General features: G+C 34.5%; 1 protein-coding gene across 1 annotated transcript; it reads left to right on the forward strand.

Moving 5' to 3' along the window:
• The first annotated feature begins 13,248 nt into the window (after window positions 1-13,248).
• Window positions 13,249-14,462, forward strand: LOC126880714 (uncharacterized). The gene is made up of 2 exons (XM_050644760.1): window positions 13,249-13,306; window positions 13,459-14,462. The coding sequence occupies exons 1-2, from the start codon at window positions 13,249-13,251 to the stop codon at window positions 14,460-14,462; spliced, it is 1,062 nt and encodes a 353-aa protein (XP_050500717.1).
• The last annotated feature ends 1,333 nt before the right edge of the window (window positions 14,463-15,795 follow it).

A 15,795-nucleotide genomic window follows, 5' to 3' on the forward strand; every position in this document is an offset into this window, starting at 1 on the left:
TGCAACAACCACTAAGTGTTAGAGTAAACGAGCGTGAAAGTTACATCAAGAACAGAGACTTTGAGAAATGCGAGATATGCAAACATGTCTGTGGTATATTGAGCACAGAGTACAATGGAAAGATAGATCAACAAACACGAAAAAAACAAACATGAAAAAGATAAAAGTCATAGAAGCATGCCTTATCCTAATTAACGAAGAAAAATTTGTAGCAAACTCATCAGCAGAATGCAGCAGGCTTTGGTTGCGAATACTAAAAGAAGAAGTCAACAACAAGAACATACCAACAATAGCGGAGTAAAGGAAGTCGGAGAACAAGTCATCTACAAGCTCATACAGAATACCTGAATGCATAACACAATGTAATACACAATACACGAACTACGTCTATGTTACAAAAATAAACAAAAATAAGTCACACAGTTACATCTACGATACAAATTACAAAAACAAATGAACACAAAATTATTCACAACAGTCAGAATTTGATACCTATCCCTAATGATTTTTTTTTTCGACCACACACTTGTTGTGGCCTACAAGATCTAAACGAAGTATGTCAATTTTTGAAAAGACATAGATAATAATCTCTATTGAGAACGATTCTTGAGATCGAATGGCTATTTTGCAATTGTTTTTTACGACATTTATTATAACACCGGTTCCAACAACCGGATCAAAGTTTACCAAACGCCATTCTGTTCATTTTTTCAAAAGGAACTACATATTTTCATTTTGGCAAAATTAAATATCTCCAATAGGAGATACAATCATTTAAGCAATTAAATTGTTAATAACAAATAACTTGACGGGTTTTTAGCCTAGTACCCTCCAAAATTCAAATTTAAGCACCAAATAATAAAAAAAAAAACCGTCAAGGTATATATAAACCAGACTGCAACTGAGCTATAACCGTCAACCCCGATATAAACCAGACTGCAACTGAGCTTTGTTGGGCTTTTATTTTATTCTTATGGTTTTATGTTTGTAAATATATCAAGGCTTTATTTATCACAGAACAATATTCTCTGAACAATTTCTGCTGACATTTCGATCGTACTGCCAAAACCCACTATATACCGCCACTTAAGCGATCCAAACGGTCCTATAAGTAGGTATATTGAGGTTGATCAATAAAAATTAAACATAAAAAAGGAATACGCCATTAACAATTCATTTTCAGCATACATAAAAAGAAATCGACATCATTATGACATTCGGCGATGACAGAATAAGACTGCCACCTCACTTTTCGCATGGCTGTTCCTGAGATAAAATCTATAAAACTGTAAATGACCGTTTTGTGGTTATTTTACTAAGTACGGTGTCATCCGCAGCCCTATTGCGTCCGTCATTTGGTGTCTGGAGCTGACGGTTCCTATTCTTTGTATTCGTGACACGCAGTGGCGTAACGACTTCATATTTTATCAGGAATTTTTGTTATTATAATTAAGTGTATAAAATTCTGAAATTAACAGAAAGCAGAATTTATACATTTATACGTGATATGTTAGTGGAATATTTTTTTTGGCACAGGCTTTTGCCATTCAGCCAGTCACAACTTTTTTAAGTTCTTCCTAAAGCAAAGAAAAGAAAGTAATTATCACAATACCTATTTGATTATCAGTAAGGAATAACATGGTTACTCGCTTCTCGTCTAGGGACATATCAAGACATTAGTTAGTGGAATAGTTCCACATAAATGAGGCAAACAGAAAAATTGTATATTAAATTAAGTAAATATTTATCACGAACAAGTTGTCACTCTATTAAAGTCAAACGATAGATCAAGACAGGATATAAATACTATTAGGCCTGGATCCCGCGTACCAAAAAAAAGTTGATTAATAGCAAGCTGAAAATTTGTTCATAGCTTAACGGTGTCTAGTCGGACAATTTTTGTTGAAAGGGAACACTGGAACAGGGGAAGTTTTATTTGTGGAACAGGTTACATGTTTCGAACGTCAGACTACGAAAATGTCCCATGTATTTTGTCGGACAGAACTTCTAATTTATTTATTACCTTTTCATTAAAGTCTCATGCAAAAATCAGACTGCTATTTATCACCAACATAATTCCTATCATTTGAAATGTTCTACGTGTCGGACCTATTAAAACGCCCAATATATTTGTCGCACAAAATTTTTTTCATATACTATATAAAGTTTGCTATTTAATAAACTTAAAAAGAACCTGCTAGTTTTCACAATCATAAACTTGTCAGGATGACACGTTTCACAATTGTTAAAATCACGTTCCACAATTAAAACTTCCCCTGTTCCAGTGTTCCCATACATCAAAGTTTGTCCGACTAGACACCGTTAATCTATATTAACAAATTTTCAGCTTGCTATTAATCAATTTTTTTTTGGTAAGCTGGATTCAGGCCTATATACATAGATTATTTTTAACCTTATTAAATACCATACAATCAGTTTAAAACTGCATAAATTCCAACGGCTAACATGGATATGTTTTTAAATATTATGTTTATATCGGATTAAGCCACAATTGATTGTAATACAAATTCCAATTTTAACTAAAAAAATTGAAGTGTCGATTGCCACTCCGGAAATCGTTCTCAAAAAAGATTATTTAAAAATTGTTTTAAAAATGGAATATAGAGTCTATAACCTTACGCCAAAGTTGTTGAAGAGATTTATTTTGTCTAAAAATTCCAAATATTTCTTGCATGAATGCAGCCTTTTCCATTTACAAATCCATTCCCGAGTCTGAAGTCCTAACCATATTTCACCGAATTTATCAAATACCGCAGGCCCTAGAGGCCCAAGGCTTCAATGGTTTTCTTCCATTTTTTCCTATCTTGTGCTAGGTTTTTCCAGTTTTGCACTCCTAACAATCCCCAGTCTTCTTTTACCAATTCCATCCATGTTCTTCGTCGTCGTCCTCTTTTCATGTTTGTGACTTTAGCACTTTTACTAATTCTTTGGGGACTCCTCCTTCCTCAATTCTAACTACGTATCCGAGCCATCTTAATTTTTGAACTTTCGCAATATTTAAAAATTTTTGTTGTCCATACATTTACGTTATTTCCTCATTTGTTATTCTATAGATATGCCCATCTTTTATACCTTCATATCTGAGTATTTGTCGCTTTTATCTAACTAGATTCAATTCTATGGTTTTGCTTAAGATCCAGGTCACTTAGAGCACCGTTGGTCGGATAACCGTTGTATAGGTAGGTATATTCTTCTTTTTGCTCCTCTCGGTATTTTCTTTAATCTCAGCATTTTATTTAGACTTCCAGCACTTTTACTACTTTAGCCATTCCTTATTCTTTTTTCGATTTCTTGAGGCTCTTTATTTCTATTTGTTAACGTTGTTCTTCTTAGGGTGCCTGTCCGTTCCGAACGTTGGCGATCATTCTGGCTATGATGATTTTGATGGTTGCTATACGGAATAATTGTGTTGAGGTCTTTCTATACCATGCTCTCAGGTTAGCAAGCCAGGATATTCTTCTTCGTCCTGGGCCCTTTTTTCCTTCAATCTTACCTTGCAAAATGAATTGGAGTAGCTCATATCTGCATTGATTTCTCATTATATGTCCTGCAGCTTTATTACGGCCCTTCAAAATGTTGACCAAATCTGCGGTTGTGTTCATCCTCGTTATAACTTCTTTATTGGTGACTTTGTTTGTCCATGGTATCTTCAGGATCCTTCTGTATAACCATGGCTCAAACGCGCTAAGTTTAGATAGAGTTTCCGCCTTCAATGTCCACGTTTCTACTCCATATACAAGCACTGAGTACACGTAACATTTAATTAGCCTTATTTTTGTTTCTAGGGTGAGATCATGGCTCTTGAACACAGAGCTCATAATCAAGAATGGAACTCTTGGGTATTGTCCCACTCATTGATTATAGGCTCCCAAGTAGTTGTATTGTGAGTCACGTTCAATTCTCATTTGGTTCTTGACTCTTCGCAACTTGTTAACGTTACTCCCAAATAATCCAACTGTCCAACTATCCCAAAGTTATATTCCTTGTCTGGGACAGATACTTTCCAAAACATATGCGTATACTCGTATTTAAAGGGATTACAAAGTAACCAATGTTTATTTTCATTGAAAATCAGTTCAAGGACTAAAATTCCAAATATGTCTTGCATAAATGCAGCTGTTTCCATTTACAACCCCACAATGTCCATTCCCGAGCCTTCAGTCCTAACCATATTTCATCGAATTTATCAAATACTGCAGGGAATGTACTGTGATAGTTTATATTGCTTGTGGAGTCCATGGAAGTACTGATTCTAAAAAACCGCGTTAGAAACAATGAAATAATCAAGAATAGCGACGTAAGCATACAAGCCACCTCTACCTCAATAACTGATTATCGCTTATACTATCTTTATTGCCCACCAAATAAAATTATTACAAAGAACACTTCACGAAATACTTTGACAAGCACGAAAATCGCTTCATAGCTGCTGATGATTACAATGCTTAACACCTTCATTATTGGGATCAAGAATCATAACCTCTACAACACACTGCTTATCTACAAATGTATACTGAAACCCATCTGGACGTAAGGTATCCAAATCTGGGAAACTAACAGCGAAACAATCCTACACAAGATTCAGCGCTTTCAATCAAAAGTTCTAAGGCAACTCTGCAATGTTCCTGGGCGCATTTCTTAACAATACTCTACATAGGGATCTCCAAGTCCAAACCGTCAAAGAAGAAATTATTTCTCTGTGCTCCAACTACCACAGTATACTGCATGATGACCCAAACATATTGATCACCAATCTCCTGACACCTCTACAGAACAGAAGACTAAAAAGAGCAGACCCTCTTGAACCTCAACACTAGAAACTAAACTAAAGGAAAGTACAAAATGAATACAAATTATTGTTATGGTACTCTTTTAGATCGCAATAAAATGTATATCAAAGAAGAATGTCTCAGAAAAGTTGGTACATATGCGTAAATTTAAAGAGATTACAAAGTAACCAATGTTTATTTCCATTGAAAATCAGTTCAAGGACTAAAATTCCAAATATTTCTTGCATGAATGCAGCCGTTTCCGTTTACAACCCCACAAAATCCATTCCCCAGCCTTCAGTCCTAACCATATTTCACCGAATTTATCAAATACTGCAGGGAATGTACCGTGATAATTTTTATTGCTCGTTAAAAGTTTTACGATCTTACAAGTCATCAAATTTTAATTATTGGAATACTACTCACGATCTCTGTTATATTTGTTGATTTTAATGTGTCAATAAGAAGCCAGGAAGGCTTGTTAACATAATTTGTATTAAACTTTTAAGTGTTATAAACCGTTAAAAAATGGTAGTTAATAAAGATAAATAAGCAAATAAAACGGATTGTTACCTAGTTTTATGGACTCTTCATTGTATAAACATAAAAAGGAAAAAAGCTAGCGCTTGACAGAGCATTATTATGTGCTTTGTGGGTGGTGTTGTAGCACGTGGATATCACTTATTTTGCATTTGCATATGACAGGTCCAAAACTATAACAAATAATAAAAAACAATATTTTCTTCATATTATAATGGTAGGGGAGCAAAGTACCTATGTTAAATGTGCAGTCACTCGAGCGGTATGTGGACGTATTGGGTTGTGAAGAGTAAGCCCTAAAACCCAAAAAAAGTTAAGTAAAGTTTTCCATTTTAGTGGGAACTTTACATTTTTTAATTTAATTTACCATTTCCAAGAATCGTTTTTTCCGATTATAGCGCTATCTATCCGTAATTCGAAAAAATGTCTCGAATAAAAGTTACTTATTTTTACGTAAGGAATCCAAATCTGCAATAAAAGATGGGGGCTCTCATTTAAGATTTTAAAGTAACCCCTCACCACATCTCCGTGGGGGGTCGTGTTTGGTGCCATTCGATAGATTTTTCAAAAACATTTAATAAGTGTATTTTTCAGTTTTTCGATCTGATGTTCATTTCGCGAAATATCGCGGGATTCGTATTTAAAATATTAAATTTACCCCCACCCCTCTCCGTGGGAAGTCGTGTTTGGTATCATTCGATAGATTCTTGAAAAATATTAAGTATGTATTTTTTATTTTTTCGATCTGTCATTCATTTCGCGATATATTAGCTTTTTTCTTGTGAAACTTTGGGACTCGCGCATTTCCTTAGTCAAATCGTCAGATTTTTGAAATATAACTGTTTTGCACGTACTTAACTTACCTTATCTTAATCTGACGATTTCGAGTTTTTCTAAGGATAGATTTTTTTTTCGGCTACCCCTTAACGAACTCCCCTGCATTAAGAGTCAATATATGGTAAAGTTACATTTTCAGGGTACAAGGATTCTCCCCATGTAATAATCTGACGCGCTCGAGTAACTGCAAAAATCCCCTCTTGGACTTCCCTACCCTAACAAAATATTACTTTTTTACTTGACGTAAAAACAGGCATCTGAGTTAATGTATCATTATACACGACACGACACGACTGTCTTCGTATAGTGGAAGGTTTTTCTCTTGTGTTGAATGGTTTGGTCCTGACCGTAGTTACAGAATGGACTTCAAATGCAAGACTTAACATCTTCTTCTTCAAAGTGGCCTCTCCTCAATGGAGATTGGCTACTTCAATACAGTGGCGGCTCGTACCACTTTAAGAAGGTAGTGCCACAACTCGGGCAGCCGCCAAAATTTTTAGTGACGGATTCACGATATTGTCAAAAAAGGTATACTGACAACAAAAACTAAAAAAAAATATGCGCGGATACTTTTATCTTATGTACATATCTTAAGTTTATTGATCTGAGGTGCCAAGCAATTGTCCAACATTGATCAAAACAGTTCCGTAAATTAATTAATAATAGAAACCTCTTAACCTACCACCAGCATTTACTGCTGATAGTGCTTGAAAATTGTTATTACGATTTAGTCTCTATTTACCAATTTATAAAAATAATACTATTTCATTATTCACACACATGCACAAATTTTTGTAATGTCACTTTTAAAGTTTACGATATATGAAGTTCTTTCTTCTATTTTTTGGTTGCAAAGTTTTCAATGACTTTATAATTAAAATTATCAATACAATTTACAAAATGCTTTTCTGCAGATAGCATACCTAAAGCACTAGGTTTCGATGTAAACATCGAAAAACAGCGTTCTGCTTCAGATGTTGATATAGGAATGGTAACTAAAATACTTAAAAGTTTAATAGTTTCTTTAAATGTGCTTTTTGAACCTTCCCTCTACAATAAAACCGATAGCGAAACAGCCCCAGTACTTAATTCGTCTCGCTAATACAGTACCTACTTCTAATTCAGTTTTAAACCGAGTTTTGCTTAAAAATTAAAATTGTCTCCATGATTCATTAAGAAATGATTCGGAGAACTGATGCTTATAAGCAGAAAACTTCTCCGACATAAATAAATTAGAAGCAACTAAATGTCCGGAGAAGGTAGACCTTTGAAAGATCTGGTACTTTGAATAATATGAACCTTTAAGTCGTTGTCTAATTCGGCGCTAAAATTGACCAGCTCCTTAAATATGCCTCTATTTTCTGAATTTTCTTTTTCGTCGTGACCTCTTAAAGCTAACTCGAAAGCTCCACAACACCTTATAACATTTGTAGTTTTTTTTTTCTAGCGAAAAACCACCAAAAAAATTTTTAAAATACTAATCTTTATTGTCAATTAATAAATTAAACTTAAGAAATAATCAAAATATTATCAAAATACCCACGATCATGATGCACCAAAAGTTTAATTATAAATACAAAAACTTTTTAACAGAAAATATACATAATAAAAGCGACAAACCAGCACGTAAAGAAACTCAAAATAAATAGACCTGGCTTCATACCCTCGTGCCTGGCACAGAGATTCTAATGTTAAGGTATACTAATAGTCCAATATAGCCCTTTCTCTGTCACTTACATATAATGCTCGTAAAATCTTTCTCTCTTTACTCGTGCCAGTACTGACTTCGGCGCGAAGGAGATTCTCCTGTCGAAGACTCTCCGCTGTCGACAGGGATTGTATTGCGCCCATAGTTGCCATATTTTATATAATTTATGAAGATCAAAAGAAATACACACAAAAAAATTAATAGGAATTAAAAAGTTTTGAAGATAAAAAATATGTTTATGGATAGTTAGCAAGGTAGTGCCATGGCTCTATGACACTACCTCACGGGCCGCTACTGCTTCAATAATTATTGTAAACTATTCTTTGTCTTCAGGTGTTCTTATTAGCTGTTCAAAATGGACCCTGTCCATTGTCGGATGTTTTTTAGTACGATAGTCTTTCCCTTCCTAGTCCACTCTTTCACTCGATCTTTCCTTTCACTATTAGTGAAAGGACTTAAAATAAGCCCTCATAAGTCATGCAATTTACCAGAAGGAGTAATTTAGAGGGACTGAATCCTCTCTAAGCCCATAATATGGTACACATGTAGTAGTATGATGTGAGGTAAAATATCTTTGGTGTACCTAATATTAGACTCGAGGCTAACTGGGAATCGGAATCAGCAAATATAATGAATAACCAAGACAGCAGTAACTACTACTAACTAAAGTTGTTGAATTCGTGGATTGCAGAAATACTAAAAATGAAAATGGAGGAGAATAGAAATAAAACAAAAACGATGATAGTTGATAGTCCAATGTGGTCGCCCACATCTCTAGAAGATAGGCACCTTTAGAAGAAAATAAACTCTCGCATTTAGTCAAAGTTAAAAAATTTATGTTATATGTTATAACTATGTTATAACAAAAAAAATATGCAGATCTTAAAAATGCCTTATATAGGTAAGTATAGGGTAACTATGTTAATGGTAGCCAAACGCACTCACGAAAAAATGTGGGGTTTAAAATCAGACATGTTATATTGGATTTATATTTATAACATGGTGGTAAACTAACAATTACATATGCATCAATAATATGGTGGCCAAAGGTGCAGCAAAAAAGTGCCATTTTCAAACTAAACAAGGTGCACAGACTTGCTTGCCTCGGAATCACAGGAGATATGAGAGGCATACCAAGGGCAGCTATTGAGGTCCAACTGGGTCTCCCTCCCTTACATATAATTATCAGGGGAGAGGAGAGGATGGTATAGGTATTATAGACTGCGAAAAAACCTGAGTGACGTACCAATGATCCAATGCATTGCATTAACGACGTTCTACACTTTCGGCAAAGAATTAAGGATTTGCATGAAATTTTAATTTCACTGGATTATCTGGATATCTGTACTTCACTCAAAAACAAAAAAGCACCCGGACCTGGCAATATACCCTCAGAACTAATAAAATATGGAACTGAAAAACTATATGAACACCTGACAATACTCTTTCAAAACTGCATAAACAAAGTAGAGGTTCCAGCTGAATTTAAAACCTCTACCACTTCAACTTTACATAAAAAAGGAAACAAACAAAACTGCGACAATTACCGTGGAATAGCAGTTACTAGTACCATTAGTAAAATCTATGGGAAAATGATCAAAAATAGAATAGAAAGAGAATACACTGATATGGAGGCAGAAGAACAGGCGGGTTTTAGAGCTGGTAGATCGACCATAGACCACCTTTTTTGTATCACTCAACTTATAGAAAAAAAGGTTGCTGTAGATCAAGAAATCCACTTTTTGTTTGTTGATCTAAAAAAGGCCTACGATAGCATCCCCCAAAACAAGTTATGGAACACTCTAAGACAAACGAACATCAACTCAAATCTCATAAGAGCAGTGGAAAAACTATATGATAACGCCAACGCCAAAGTTAAAATAGGAACGAATGTTTCCAAAGGTTTTGTAGTAGACAAAGGACTGAAGCAGGGATGCTGTCTATCGCCGACACTTTTCAAAATATATCTGGAACAAGCATTAAAACTTTGGAAGCGGAAGTGCAGCGGCATGGGTATACAATTAAATAATAACAACCTGTACACTTTATGTTTTGCTGATGATCAAATTGTGATTGCCAACGATTATGACGATCTGGAATACATGACTCGGAAATTAATCGAAGAGTACAAAAAATGGGGATTAGAAGTTAACATAGAGAAAACAATGTACATGAACATCGGTGGCAACGAACAGAATCTAGTTTTAAACGACGGACAACACATTAAGTACAACAATAAATATTCTTATTTAGGAGTAGAAATCACGGACGACGGCAAATCAGATCAGGCTATAAAAAAACGAAACACTCAAGGTAGAAGGGCCATATCTCAACTAAATAGTATTATTTGGGATCAACATATATCCAAAAAAAATAAACATCGAATATACAACACTATTATAAAGAGCATAGTAATGTATGGAAGTGACGTGTGGCAGTTAAAGACAACTACTGAAAGAACACTACAAGCCACGGAGATGGACTACTGGAGACGTGCCGCAGGAAAATCAAAACTCGAAAGAATTAATAACGAACGTATACGAGAGATTATGGGAGTCACACATACGATTGTCGAAGATATAAGAGTACAACAACTAAAGTGGTATGGACATGTGCAGAGAATGCCAGAACACCGTCTGCCAAAACAGATTCTAGATTGGTCACCACATGGTAAGAGAAAAAGAGGCCGACCCAGAAAGAGCTGGAGAGAAGGAATAGACAGAGAGATCCGAGAGAGAGGTTTAGACGAAGACCTTTGGGAAGATAGAGATGCATGGAGATTGGGCATCGGAAGACGTCGGAGGACGTTTTAAACCGATTATATATATATATATATATATATATATATATATATATATATATATATATATATATATATATATATATGAAATTTTAATATGTTATAGTTTACTTAAAAAACTAAGACTTGATTTTAAAAAAAATGTTTTACCGTGCCGTTTAATTACTATTAAGGCACAAAGTTAAGTTTTAACATGGGCTCTTATGGGAATTCTTAAAAAGTTAATAACTTTTGACTAAAATTTACGATTTTTAATTATTTGCGCTTAAATTAAAGGTTCTTTTGTAAGGAATAACATATTAAAAAATGAGGATTGTTTACCGTACCAGTTATTTTTAATTTATTTATTATTTTTAATTCCCTCATTTATTCCGTAAATTCCGTAATTTATTATAATTTATTTTTATACAGTATTCAATACTGAAACATATGATTTGATTATTCTGCTACAAATGCATTGTTACCAACTTTCGCTTGCATATGTTTCCCCCCTTTCCTCTGAGAGGCATACCCCGCAACGAAGGTGAAGAAAACAAACTAACAAACACACTATAGTGAATGGAAAAGAACAAAACAGGTAAGTCGCGGTGGAGGTTTAGCGCGATGCGATGCCATCCAGGAGGTTTACATCGATGCTTTTGAATATCAAAGTAGTTTGTTTTACATGGATGCCTACTGCGCGGGCTACAAAGATGCTTTCCTGTGGTTGGTGCGGTCATCCAAATAGAGAATAGTTGTTTCCAATAAGTACGAGAATGCCGAGAATATCTCAGGCGTCATTCTCATATACGAATAAAATCGTTCCGGGTCATTTTTCAGTTCGAGGAATAGATGATGGTATTCCCCTAAACGACTTCTTTTCAAATTTATTGGATGCACTGAAAACCGTCTGTTGGGTATATTACCTATCAGCCACCACTTGTTGATAGCTGACAGCTGACATTTTATCACTATCATCACTTGACTAAAACAACATCGCAAAAGCATAATCTGTTTGTCATTCAAATTTTATCTAACCACTTCACTTGACAGTGGTCATAGCTCGACTGAACAGCGCAGATAACCTCCTTGCTATGTGCTGCCGACATCGACCGCGACTTAACTAGTATAGTAGCATCCACCGCGACCTCCACCTCCACCGCGACCGCCACCTCCACCGCGACCCTCTTGTTCTGTTCTTACCCTTACATCTTCGTTGAATATCTGCTTCTACAGTCCGTTCGCAATTTCTTAAGAGCACGAAATGAGGGTCAAAGTCATAAAACGGCCGTAAGTGTCGTAAAATCATAGGCGGAGGTTCCTGAGGTATTTATTCATTAAAATTAATGTGGATTTACATTTAGTTTCCTTTCCAAAATGTTTATCAATATTCTATTTTGAATAAAATAACGTTTTTAATAATTAATTACTTAGCACTTAGTACTTAGCAAAAAAGAATTAAAACGTTCACGGCTAATGTTTGATAATTTAACCGTTAAAAATTTTGTAAATAAGATTATCTTTAGAGATCTCTTTGCACATTTCAATACTAACCTTCAACGTACATTAGGTATTTAATGTTAAGACGTGACTTATGAAGAAACTTAAAATTTTGACTTCTGTACAAGTACAATAATATGCAATACCTCTGGAATTCATACCTGAAGCTGAAGATAGGTATAGAGACACTGTATTTGGCGCTTTGGCCTCGCCTCTTAGTTTATATTCGAAACTTGAATTGAAAGGGTGTTATTAGGAACGAAAACAATTTTTTTGTTTAGTACGTTTTTGACCATTTAATCGAATATTAATTTCTTTTGCGAATTTTGTGCAGTGCGTGAGTAGTGTTTTTGAAGTTATACTTCTTTACTCTCGTGAGTGAAATTTTTTAATTCCCTGGCGCATGCGCACACAGACAGTATGTAGTTCGTTGCTAATCTTTCAAGATAGGTATGTATATATCAGCGCAAATAAGTCATTAAAAGAATATATTAGTGTTTTTAGTAAATGTATTATTTATTATAATTTTTGTGTCTTTGGATTTGTCTTCGTCGGTAGTAAGATAATAAAATATTTAGGTATAACATTTTTATACTTCACTTGATCTATTTGTCACCGTGTTGTGTAATTATATCCGAGACGTTACTCGTTACTTACAAGGGGCTCGATAGCTTGGTTAGTAGAGCATTGGACCAGAGATCGAGAGGTCCCGGATGATTCATATTTTTTTTTTTAATTTTTGGTTGTTTTAATAAACAATTTTTGAAAGTGGTAGGTAAGAAAGTTAGTTTAATACTTAAATAAAATACAACTAACCTGTTAAGTATATCATTTATTTCGTTGAAATTATATAATACGTACGTACAAAGTACACACACATTCTTTTTTTCCATATTCCTACAAACATATACTTACCTTTCGTTCGTGCTTGTTTTTGTTATTGCTTGCGATGGCTTCATCATCATCAACGTCATCAAGTTTTACACCGGTGCTATTGCGTACAGTCAGTAAGTCTATTCACCAAGAGAGAAGACTATTGTCTTCTCTCAAATCCCACAAACACTGTTCGGAACATAATCGAGAGTTGTGCCAACATGACGGACGTAGCAGAGTCAACAATATATAGGTTCCTATCAGAAAGAAAAATACAAGGTATAGCTAACCTAAACACAAATGAACACTTGAAGAGGGGAAAAAAGCCTGTTGAAAATAATGAATTTGCCAAAAATATTATTCGAAGAAAAATTTACGGATTTTTTTTTTCAAAAAAGAAATACCCAACCTTAACAAAATTTTACAAGAAGTTAAAGACGATCCGGATTTGCCTAATATCGGACGAACCAAATTGTGGGAAGTTTTAAAAGAATTAAATTTACGGTGGGAGAAATCAGACCGAAAATCAGTTTTGATTGACCGCGAAGGGATAATATGTTGGAGAAGATATTATCTAAGATCCATACGAAAATTCCGGGCTGAAGGAAGGCCAATCTACTATCAGGACGAAACTTGGGTAAATGCAGGTCATACTCTAACAAAAATTTGGTCAGATAAAAATATATTAAGCTCCAGGCAAGCGTTTATAGAAGGTTGGTCTACTGGTATTTCCCCACCCTCTGGTAAAGGTAGTAGATTAATAATTTCTCACATTGGCAGTGAAAAAGGATTTCTTAGGGATGGTTTGTTGGAATTTCAATTCAAAAGCACAAAAGACTATCACGAGGAGATGACAGCTGATGTTTTCGAAGAGTATTTTGAGCAGATGATTGAACATATACCACCAAATTCAATTATAGTATTAGACAATGCACCTTATTATTCAAGACTAGTAGAAAGACTTCCAATGACTGCGTGGAAGAAACAAGATGTCCTTGACTGGCTGCGGAATAAGTATCTGCCTTACGAAGATGGAATGGTTAAAGCAGAACTTTTAAAAATTGCCCGGCAACACAAATCTAAGTACAAGAAATATGTAGTTGACAAAATGGCGGAAAGGCGAAACATCACAGTCCTTAGACTTCCACCCTACCACTGTGAAATAAATCCAATTGAACTCATTTGGGCCCAAATGAAAGGTTATGTGGCTAGAAAAAATACATCATATAAAATACAAGCTGTGCGTGAATTGTTATATGAGTCTTTAGAACATATTACAGAACAAAACTGGCGAGATGCATTAAGACATGTAATGGAAGAAGAACAAAAAAAGTGGGATCTTGACAACATAATTGATGCCACTGTAGAGATACAACCGATAATTATTAACCTGCAAGACGACTCGGATTCCGAAGATGATCCTGTTTATTTTTAATTTGAATATGTAATTTTGTAATCTTAATTTAGTTCAGTCATATAGTCGAAAAAAAAGTGAGTTACCTGGAAAGTTTTCCGGGAGTTTTAAAAATTGGTTATTTTGTGGATTTTAAGCTATTTTTGAATTTCAACTTTGCTACGTCGTATCTCCGCCGCTCGCGCCGCCATATTGAAAATGTGGCGCCAAATAACAGTTTTTTTGGGAATACATCCTTTCCGACGCATTTTACGAAAAAATCATTTATGTACAAAATGAAACTAGAAAAAATGTCCTACTAAATTTTGGTCTGCGATATCTCGATCGATGCTTAGGACGAAGTCGTTCCTGGTATATATATCAGGAACTGCAAAACGAAGGAGATTGCCCTAAATTTGTAAATTATAAATACATCATATGTGGATTAGGCCTACAGGGGAAACCACAATAAAAAAAACGCGCCGCTTACTCTACCTCCAGGTGGTGTGGAAGTGAGTTTTTTTTTTCAAAACGTCTATTAAAATATATTTTGCAGCGCTCGTATGCCAAATACGATTAATTTTATGAAAAAATTCAAATTATGTAAATTGTGGGAAATTTTTTCTAGTTTAATTTTATACATAAATGTTTTTTCGTAAAATGCGCCAAAAAGAAGATATTCCCAAAACACTGTTATTAGGCGCCATTTTTTAATTATGGCGGCGGAGATACAAGGTAGCAAAGTTGAAATTCGAAAAAAGCATACCGAAATCCATTAAATTACCAATTTTCAAAACTCCCGGAAAACTTTCCAGGTAAAACTACCAAATGATTGGACTAATTTGTATAATTTAAAAATAGGTATTAATTAAATAAATGTATGTTTTACAAATTGCAAGTAACTTTTTATTTTTGAATTGTTTATTTTTGAATAAAATATATAAATTTTATTAAAACAAAAATACAATTTACCTACGTAGTTACCGTTTAAAAAATATATTTATTTAGTTTAAATAAATGTTTTAATTATATACTCTACGGCCCTGGTCAATCATCTGTACTCAAATATACCTACATAATCCGATTTAACTTTTACAGGTCTATTGTATTCCTTCAGATACAAGGTGGGTTAGTCGAAAACATCTTAAACTGCCAGTTTTAGGTTGGATTCCGTTATTATATGATTTTACCTGTCCTCTCTGTATTTCAGCCCACTAATGAGGGTCAAACTTGTACGTGCTTGTACTGAGCTCTTAACAATTTGCGAACAGACCATAACTCTGCCCCATAATGTGTTACCATCGATTTTTCTAATGCTATATTTCTATTCTGCTATTTCATCTCTACTATTTCTAGCACTATTTTTGTCCTCTCT

Source organism: Diabrotica virgifera, chromosome 2 (genome assembly GCF_917563875.1).
Source record: "Diabrotica virgifera virgifera chromosome 2, PGI_DIABVI_V3a".
NCBI lineage: Eukaryota > Metazoa > Arthropoda > Insecta > Coleoptera > Chrysomelidae > Diabrotica > Diabrotica virgifera.